This window comes from Vulpes lagopus, chromosome 1 (genome assembly GCF_018345385.1).
Source record: "Vulpes lagopus strain Blue_001 chromosome 1, ASM1834538v1, whole genome shotgun sequence".
NCBI classification, from domain to species: domain Eukaryota; kingdom Metazoa; phylum Chordata; class Mammalia; order Carnivora; family Canidae; genus Vulpes; species Vulpes lagopus.
In genome coordinates, this window is record NC_054824.1 from 99,417,684 (window position 1) to 99,428,050 (window position 10,367).

The 10,367-nt window shown below is 34.9% G+C and overlaps 1 protein-coding gene across 1 annotated transcript; it reads right to left on the bottom strand.

Moving 5' to 3' along the window:
• Positions 1–7,912: 7,912 nt before the first annotated feature.
• On the bottom strand, positions 7,913–8,842 carry LOC121501434 (olfactory receptor 5H2-like). The gene has a single exon (XM_041773466.1). It carries the CDS (start codon positions 8,840–8,842, stop codon positions 7,913–7,915), a length of 930 nt encoding a protein of 309 aa, XP_041629400.1.
• Positions 8,843–10,367: the final 1,525 nt, after the last annotated feature.

A 10,367-nucleotide genomic window follows, 5' to 3' on the forward strand; every position in this document is an offset into this window, starting at 1 on the left:
CTGCTTAAAGTTAATACATTACCATTTCACACAAAACTGAATAATATGTGTTCATATAAATCTATTTATATAGTTCCTGCCCTTTAAGGCATAGTTTTCATGTGTATTACATCTACATGTATATGGTCCCAATATAAATAATAATTTTTACTTTAAATATTCATATATAGTTTAAATAAATTAATAGAAAATGCTTATTTCTATTTATATAATTATCATCTTCAGAGTTCATTTCTTCCTGAAGATACATATTTCTCTTCATTCTTAAGAAATTCCTCTATTACAGTGATGCCAATGGTTGATTTACTTAGTTTTTATTATCCAAAAATATCCATACTGTGCTTTTATTTTTGAAACATATTTTCACCAGACATAGAATTCTTAGTTGACATATTTTATTTTCTTTCATAACCTTAAAGATGTTCCTATTGTGTTTGGGATGCTGTTTCTGATAAGAAGTCAGTGATCTTTTTTGGTTATTGCTACTGGTCATTTGTGTCTTAGTTCCCTCATAGGTGCTATTGTCATAGAATACAATTCAAAGTTTACTACATCTTCCAGAATCAACATATTTAAGTTTTTTTGGTTATACATATACTTTTGGTAAATTTTAACTGTTTATTAAGATGTCTAATATTACAATAAAACCTAAATGTTTTTATATTATAAACAATAATAATAATACAGCAGAAATCATAGTTAATACCTCAGAAGAAGTAATGTAAGCCATTAATGTCAAGGTGAAGAAAAATTTATATATACAATATTCATTATGTATGTAATTAAAATAAGTTTCTATCAAATATGTCTTTATTATCATGAAATTTACTTGGGTATAATTAAAGGTACAGAATTTTTTTTTCTTTTGCTTATTTTGGTATACATTCTCATGCAATATTCTTCGGTGCAAAAAGAAAAGGTAAAATTTATGCAGGTTTAGTGTCTCATAAGAAGGTTCATGTTTATATGAAACAAGTTTCATATAAAAAAAGATGTATGTATAACTAAAAAATAGGGGGCATCTGCCCTATTTTACTTTCCAAATGTTATGTGAGTTTGTCAAATTGGAAGAATCTAATCCATATAGAAAACACTAGTTGTCAATGAATCTACATAAATTTGTTGGAAACTAATGGAGTATTGTATGTTAATTATACCTAAAAAAAAAAAAAAAAGACTTGGCTGGGACATCTGTTACGCCATTGATCATCAGAGTTGATTTGTCCAATCTGGCTGGCTAGGCAGGTATTCCTTTCCTCCCTCACTGCTTCTCGTACATTGCTCCTGAAGCTGCATGCCCAGTTGAAGAGGATGACCTTCCCAGATAGGGGACCATTCTTCACTCAAGGGTATACAAATAGCTGTGCTTTTCTGCTAGAAGCTCCAAACAAGATCTTGAGATACATTTGTAGGAGAACGTAGGGTAGTCAAGTTTCCAAGACTCCACTTCTGGATTCTCTATTCTGTTCCATTGATCTCTGTGTCTTTTCTTGTGCCAGTACCACACTGTCTAGATGACCACAGCTTTGTAGTACAACCTGAAATCTGGCATTGTGATGTCCCTAGGTATGGTTTTCTTTTTTAATATTCCCCTGGCTATTCGGGGTCTTTTCTGATTCAACAAAAATCTTAAGATGATTTGTTCCAACTTTCTGAAGAAAGTCCATGGTATTTTGATAGGGATTGCATTAAATGTGTAAATTGCCCTGGGTAGCATTGACATTTTCACAATATTAATTCTTCCAATCCATGAGCATGGAATATTTTTCTATCTGTTTGTGTCTTCCTCAATTTCTTTCAGAAGTGTTCTGTAGTTTTTAGGGTATAGATCTTTTACCTCTTTGGTTAGGTTTATTCCTAGATATCTTATGCTTTTGGGTGCAATTGTAAATGGGATTGACTCCTTAATTTCTCTTTCTTCAGAAGTGGACCCTCAACTTTATGGTCAACTAATATTCAACAAAGGAGGAAGACTATCCACTGGAAAAAAGACAGTCTCTTGAATAAATGATGCCAGGAAAATTGGACATCCACATGCAGAAAAATGAAACTGGACCATTCTCATACACCAGACACAAAGGTAAACTCAAAATGGATGAAAGATCTAAGTGTGAGACAAGATTCCATCAAAATCCTAGAGGAGAACACAGGCAACACCCTTTTTGAACTCGGCCACAGTAACTTCTTGCAAGATACATCCATGAAGGCAAAAGAAACAAAAGCAAAAATGAACTATTGGGACTTCATCAAGATAAGAAGCTTTTGCACAGCAAAGGATACAGTCAACAAAACTAAAAGACAACCTACAGAATGGGAGAAGATATTTGCAAGTGACATATCAGATAAAGGGCTAGTATCCAAGATCTATAAAGAACATATTAAACTCAACAGCAAAGAAACAAACAATCCAATCATGAAATGGGCAAAAGACATGAACAGAAATCTCACAGAGGAAGACATAGACATGGCCAACATGCACATGAGGAAATGCTCTGCATCACTTGCCATCAGGGAAATACAAATCAAAACCACAATCAGATACCACCTCACGCCAGTGAGAATGGGGAAAATTAACAAGGCAGGAAACCACAAATGTTGGAGAGGATGCAGAGAAAAGGGAACCCTCCTGCACTGTTGGTGGGAATGTGAAATGGTGCAGCCACTCTGGAAAACTGGGTAGAGGTTCCTCAAAGAGTTAAAAATAGACCTGCCCTACGACCCAGCAATTGCACTGCTGGGGATTTACCCCAAAGATACAGATGCAGTGAAACGCCGGGACACCTGCACCCCAATGTTTCTAGCAGCAATGGCCACAATAGCCAAACTGTGGAAGGAGCCTCGATGTCCATCAAAAGATGAATGGATAAAGAAGATGTGGTCTATGTATACAATGGAATATTCCTCAGCCATTAGAAATGTCAAATACCCACCATTTGCTTCGACGTGGATGGACCTGGAGGATATTATGCTGAGTGATATAAGTCAGTTGGAGAAGGACAAACATTATATGGCCTCATTCATTTAGGGAATATAAAAAGTAGTGAAAGGGAATAAAGGGGAAAAGAGAAAAAATGAGTGGGAAATGTCCGAGAGGAAGACAGAACATGAGAGACTCCTAACTCTGGGAAACGAACAAGGAGTGGTGGAAAGGGAAGTGGGCAGGGGGTGAGGGTGACTGGGTGACGGGCACTGAGGGGGGACTTGATGGGATGAGCACTGGGTGTTATTCTGTATGTTGGCAAATTGAACTCCAATTAAAAAGAAAAAAGTTTTCAAGACTCCAGACACATCCAAATGAGGCACTGCATGTGGCCTTTCTTAAAAAACAAAAAAAAAAGACCAATTTAAAAAAATTTGTAGTTTTTTGACAACTCCCTATAGGAAAGAAGAAGGAAGAAAGGAAAGAAGGAGGAAAACGAGAAAAGTAAGAGAAGGAAAGAAAGGGAAGAAAAGGATAAGAGAGGAAAGAAAGAAACCAACAGTATAAGAACTTTACTCCTTTGTTTGGGGGCATTGATCTCTGGTAACAGTTAAATTCTTTTGGGAGGCATAAGTTTCCTGGCTTTAGTCAGTAATTTTTTTCTTCAGTGAGGATAAATGGCTTTGAAATTCTTAAGAAATAATAGTTATAACAAATTAAAAATGTCCTTCCATATCTTAAAATATCTCTTCGATATAATTTATTCCAAAGAAGAATGGAGTGCAATGGAATATTTCAAACAAACAAAAAGCACATGTAGTAACATATCCGACATAGCAATTTATTATATCTTGATAGATGTTAATTGTGTGCTTTAAAATACTGTGTATTCACTGCTATTGGGTGAAGTGTTCAGTAAGGTCAATAATATCAAGTTGGTTGATATTGATATTTTTCCTAATATTTTCATAATATGTTTTCTTTCCCATCCTTTTATGCCTTATTGGGGTATTTATATTTCAAGTAGGTTTCTTATAAACGGTGTATAATTGGGTATTGGTCTTTGTTTCAATCTTACAACTTTCTGACATTTTGAAATTCCTTTAATGCTGACTATACATATAATGAACTTCTTTCCTAAAAAATATAGGAAATATCATAAGATTGTCAGTTATTACTGTTAAATAAGTCTCACTTAGAGGGTATCTCCTCAGAAGAGATAAACATCATATTATTGCAGCAAGTTGAAAATCTTAAATATGAAATTTTTTTTTAGAAAAATGGCACAAAGGTGGATCCAACTTGACAATTTTTTTCTATAAGAGATGTCCTATTGAAATATACATATACCTGCCCAAAACAGAGAAGAAAGTAGACTACAAAGAGTGAAAATGTTTAGAATATTTGCATAGGGCTATTTAAATAGGAAATCGAAGGTGTGTGGAAACTCCATTTTGACTGATCTCTAAATATCTTATTATTACAGTTTTGCTTCACTGATTATTTTATTTTTTTTAAAGATGAATCTATTTTTTAAAGATTTTATTTATTTATTAATGAGAGACACAGAGAGAGGGAGAGAGGCAGAGACACAGACAGAGGGAGAAGCAGGCTCCGTGCAGGGAGCCCGATGTGGGACTCAATCCCAGGTCTCCAGGATCATGCCCTGGGCCGAAGGTGGCTTTAAACCGCTGAGCCACCTGGGCTGCCCTTCACTGATTATTTTAAAACAGTGGTTGTCTTGCTCTGCTTCGTGCTGTTTTTTACAGCATACACTGGGTAGCTTAAGCAACAGATATATATTTCTTACAGTACTGGAGGATGAGAAATTCAAGATTAAGGTGCCAGTGAGATCCTGCTTCTTGGCTTAAAGAAAGCTGGCTTTTCAGTGCGCTTAATGGCCTTTCCTGGGTGAGTACTCATGTAAAGGGAGAAAGCTACCCTCCATCTTTCTCTCCTTATAAGGACACTAATCACATCCTAAAGGCCCCACCATTATGATGACATAATTTAACTACCTCCCAAGGCTGCGTTCCCAAGGCTACCCTTCAAGTACCAGCACAGTAGGGTTAGGACTTCAACATATGAATTTGGAGAAGATCCGAAACTTAGTCCAAAACAGTGATTCTATAAGTATGGTTCTAAACCAACCAGCAGCATAAACATTGCTGAATCAAAAACTATTGTTAGAGTCTGCCTATCTGTGTTTTAATAAGCTTTCTATTCTAGTCGATTCTAAGCCCAAGTTTGAGAACCTGTTTTTTAAAAGAACTTTCAAAAAGCCTAGAAGAGAGGATTTTACCATGTACCTAATGTGCATCAGTAATATTGTGCCATAGTCAGTTAACAAACCAAACTTTAGAAATACTATTCATTTCGTTTGGTGTTTCTTTGTTTTAATCTAAATCTAAGTTCTGTTGTTTCTTTGAATACAACTTTGTTGGATAATTTTGTCAGAAATCTTCTGAAGAGAAGAAGGTATTATAATATGGTAAGAAAAAAATAGATATGTATATCATTGTATATACAAAGAGAGGAATAATGAGTTCTTTTAAATCTCCAGGTGTGGAAAGTGAATACACCTACATAATAAAGAATTTCATGTGCGTCATTAGTAATTTCATGGGATGGTTTAGTCACATGTCATCAGTGTTCTAGACAACCAAGTGAACTTAGCAATGTGATATTATCCTTTATACTTAATCAACAGATAATACATATGTAATTTTCTAGTTTATAAAGGAATCCGCAGAATATCTTGTGCAAACTGTTTTTTGCACCAATGTATATTTTATCTTTTTTCCCATGTGCCATGGAAGCAACAAAAATGAAGTACAAAGATAGAAATATCTAAAACAGAGAATGGGATCACATCAATGGATTAGAAATTTTGGTGAATTTCTGGAAGGCATAAAGTAGTTGGTATTGTACAGGAGAATCTATAGACCAGACATGCACAAAGGAGGTGGCAGAGAAAGTCTGAGCTTTCGAGAGGCCCCCAATTTTCTGACCTAGACTCATAAAAACCTAATGTAAGACTTGACAGGTAACATACCACATTTGATACTCAGCTTACTGTGAGCCTTCTCATTCAAGGATGATGTCGCTTAGGGAATCAGACTATTATGATGGCAGTAGATACTGATTGTTGCATTATCAATACAGTCTTAGGTTGTAATAATGAATGAACAAATAAAAATCAAGACAATTAAAGAAGGCTGTCATATAGTGAGAATATTATACAACAACAAAACATTTAAAGACTATAAACATATACAATATTACAGATTTTCTTGGGGAAAAACATAAAAACAGCTTAGCTGTGATCCACCTACTTTTCTACTTTTTTCTTCCTGAGGGCTTTAATGTATATGTATGTGGATCAAGATATATACTATATTTGCACATAATCTGGTGGCAGTGACAACCCATTAAAAGTTATTTAAAAAGGGCACCGCCTGGGTGGCTCAGTTGTTTAAGGGTTTGCTTTTGTCTCAGGTCATGATCCCAGGATGGAGCTCCACATTGGGCTCCCCTCTCAGTGAGGAGCCTGCTCTTCCCTCTGCTCCTCCCCCTGCTAGTGCTCTCTCTCTCTCTCTTTCTCTCTCTCTCTAATAAACAAAATCTTTTTTAAAAAAGTTATTGAAAAGGGATATGATTTAGTCAGAGTTGTTTATGAAGAATAACCTGGTGGCTATAATATAGAAGGAATAGTATCAGGATACAAAAGATAAGTAACTGGGGTTTTGCAAAATGCAGAAGCAGGGCCAGGGCTTCAGTAGTATCAGTAAGAAAGTGTTTGGAATTTGAATTTTGAGAAAGGAAGGGAAGGAGTGGACTTGAAGATGGGTCACTCATTTTACTTGGAGTATAGGGTAGAAAAAGGCTAACATTTAAAAACTCTTAGGACAGAAAACATCCAAAACCTTGCTCATTTGCATGTCTTTCCCAGCCACCCACCAGGCACTCTGACATCATATTATCTTAACATTATTTTAATTTTGGAAAAATACATTTGAAGCTGTGTGTCAACAACACATTTAAAACATTACATATTGCTGATGTATCTTACTAGCTTTATCCTTTAAAAGAAAATTCTAGGAGGATGGACCATTGCCTTCCTATTCTGTTACTTCTCTTTCCTTTTCCATGACCCTCCCACTTAAATTCTGCAGTCTTGTCTCTTAGCTTTCTGATTTAGTGAAGCTTTTCAGATTACTCTACAACATATAAACACAGCTAGAAAGGGTATATAAAAAATAAAATAAAAAATAAAATAAAAAATAATAATAAAAAAATAAAAAATTAAAAAAAATTAAAATTAAAAAAAAATAAAAGAAAGGGTATGTAGAAGGCACCATAGACAATGAGAGGCAACCTCCCCTGCCCCCAAACCCCAGCCTGTCTCATTTCTCATACACACACACTGGGCTAAGACCATCTCTTAAAATCTGGCTTGACCTTCACTGTCTTAACTTCCTTTTCATATTTTCCTCATTTCTCTCCCATTTCTTTTTATTTCCCTCAGTGTTAAGAGAGTTGAATCCCCACATGAGGTGAAATTCACCATGCTCCAAATAAAGTAGATCTTTATTGGCTAAAGAGATCTTTTAATGGCTAGCAGAATCCCTGGGATTTGTCTCTGTTCATTCAAACATAAACCTGCCTCCACTATGGAGTTAAATGTGTATGAGCCTCCAGGCTATATGGCTATATAAGTATCGTAATAATTCCTATTCAGAGGAACTTCACTCTATAGTACTTAATGATTTTATAAAACTACAATAAAGAATATATAAGTATGTAAAATGTTTTTGTTTTATGCTTCAGTTATTCTAGTAGAATATGAACATGTTTAATAAATCATTAAACACTGGGGCAATTACAATTGCAAAATCTTTGCACACTTACCACAAACAGAGCCATATATAATCTACTTAATTTTTGTGATGGTTTAAATAAAAAAGAGAACAGATAATAATAGTATGAGATCTAAACATTTCTCTTTAACATTTTTCTCAATGAATCTATAACTTTCTTATTTCTCAAACTGTAGATAATTGGATTTAACAAAGGAATTATGATAGTGTAAAATAGAGAGTCCATCATATCTTGATCATCCGATTTTGCAGATCCAGGGCGCACATACATGAAGAGAAGAGAGCCATAGTATAAGGAGACAGATAAGAGATGGGCTCCACAGGTGGAAAAGGCTTTCTTTATGCCTTGCAGAGACTTCTTTTTTAAGATTGTAAAGAGAACAAGTGTATAAGAGACCAGAACAATCAGAATGGTAAATACTTGTATTGACCCAGAGAAAATAAAAACTATCAGAACATTAATTGAAGTGTCAGTACAGGAAATCTTAAATAATGGCATGATGTCACAGTAAAAGTGATGTATTATTTTAGAATTACAAAAGGTTAATCTGAATAAAAAGCCTATATGAACTATAGAATGAATAAAGCCACATACAAATGATGAGACTAACAGCCAGGTACAAAGTCTATAGGTCATAATCATTGGATAAAGTAAAGGTTTGCATATGGCTACATAGCGATCATATGCCATTGTTGCCAAGAGAAAACATTCTGTGGTTGCACTAAATACAAAGGAAAACAATTGTGTCATGCATTCAGAAAGAGATATAATGTTACTCTTGCCTAGGAAGTTGACCAGCATCTTGGGAGTCACTGTGGATGATATCCAAGCATCTACAAAGGCTAAATTCCCAAGGAGTAAGTACATGGGGATGTGAAGCTGAGGATCATTGCAGATGAGAGCAGTTAGTCCCAGGTTTCCCACAATGGTGATGAGGTATATCACCAAGAACACCAGGAACAGGGGTATTTGCCACTGTGGTTGATATGTGAATCCTGAGAGAACAAAGTTTGTCAGCAATGTTGCATTTTTAGTATTCATCTTGTTACTGGATGACCCCTGAAATGGAATGCAGTAATTATAAAAAGAACATTCACTAAGATTGTATGTAGAAAAGAGAGAGATAGTATTTGAAATAAAGCCATATACTAATCAGAATGCTCTTAATTTTATTTACTGCTGTTATAATATATGAAAATGAATTTAGGGAATTGAGGTTAATAGAAAATGAAATTATTTCAGTTCCAAAAATGTACAGGAATTTACAGATTTAGAAAAAAGGGAAAGACATTTTTAACATGATTATTAAATTACTAAATTTATGGGGCTACCTAAGTGTGTTAGGGAAATTTATGGGGAGAGCTGGGTTGCTCCGGAATTCTGTTTCCAACATGGTTGAGGGGAAAAGAAGGGGAAAACAGTTTTAACGGTGATAAAATGAATTAAACTCCAATGTGAAAGACCTTGAACTTTATTCCTCAGGCAATAGGTATGCAGCAAAAACTTTTAAGACAAGGAGTAGCATCATAAAATAATTTTTTAAAAATATTTTACTTATTTATTTTAGAGAGAGAGAGAGACAGAGCACATGAGTGCAGAAGGAGAGGGAGAGAATCTCATGCAGACTCTGCATTAAGTGAGGAGTTGGACATGGAGTTCAATCTCACAACGTTGAGATTATGACCTGAGCTGAAATCAAGAGTCAGACACTTAAACAACTGAGCCAACCAGGCACCCCAAAATAATTTTTAAATTAAATATTTTTAGTGCAGAGAATATGCTACATGGAGGGGAAACTAAGGTCAAGAGCACTAATTAGGAAACTCTTATTATTGTCCAGTGATTCTCAAACCAGATTACACATAAGAGTTGTCTGGGGAACTTCTTATACAAAATATAGATTGTGAGGTATTACTGTAGACATTGACTTGATGGGTAAAGAATGAAGTCTAATAATCTGCATTTTAAAAATCCCTTCTAGTTGATTCAAATGTATGTAAAATTCTTAGTTTATATGTAATATAATATTGGAAAGGATGAGGAGGACAAAGAGATAAAAATAAATCAGAATGTAGTTACTAGGACGTGATGACATACTAGATGTGCAGGAGAGAAGAGATACATGGCGAATGGGTAGAAAGAGCCCTATGACCATCCACCATCCAGGTAAGAGAGCTTAGTAGTATGAGCCTACTAAAGCTTAGTAGAAAAAATGACTTGAGAGTCATTTGGGTAGCTGAAGGCATACTTAGGGATGACCCATCCACTAGAAAGTGGAGAAAGTAAAAAGAAGAAGGACATGGAAAGAAATTTGAGAAAGGACATTAAAGAGGTTACATAAACTAGATACTTTTTTTTTTTTTTTTTTGGATAGCTAAAGACTGATCTTTTTAGCATCACACAGGTCTTAATATCAGGCAAAGGCTACCACTCTACACGTCAAAAAAGCCATAAACATAGTTTCCCATCCCCATCATATCTAGTGTGACAGGACTTGATCTAGATTTGAGTAGTCAGTCACTTGTTCATTTCTCTAGAAATACCAAAATTTCAATTGTTAAATGTA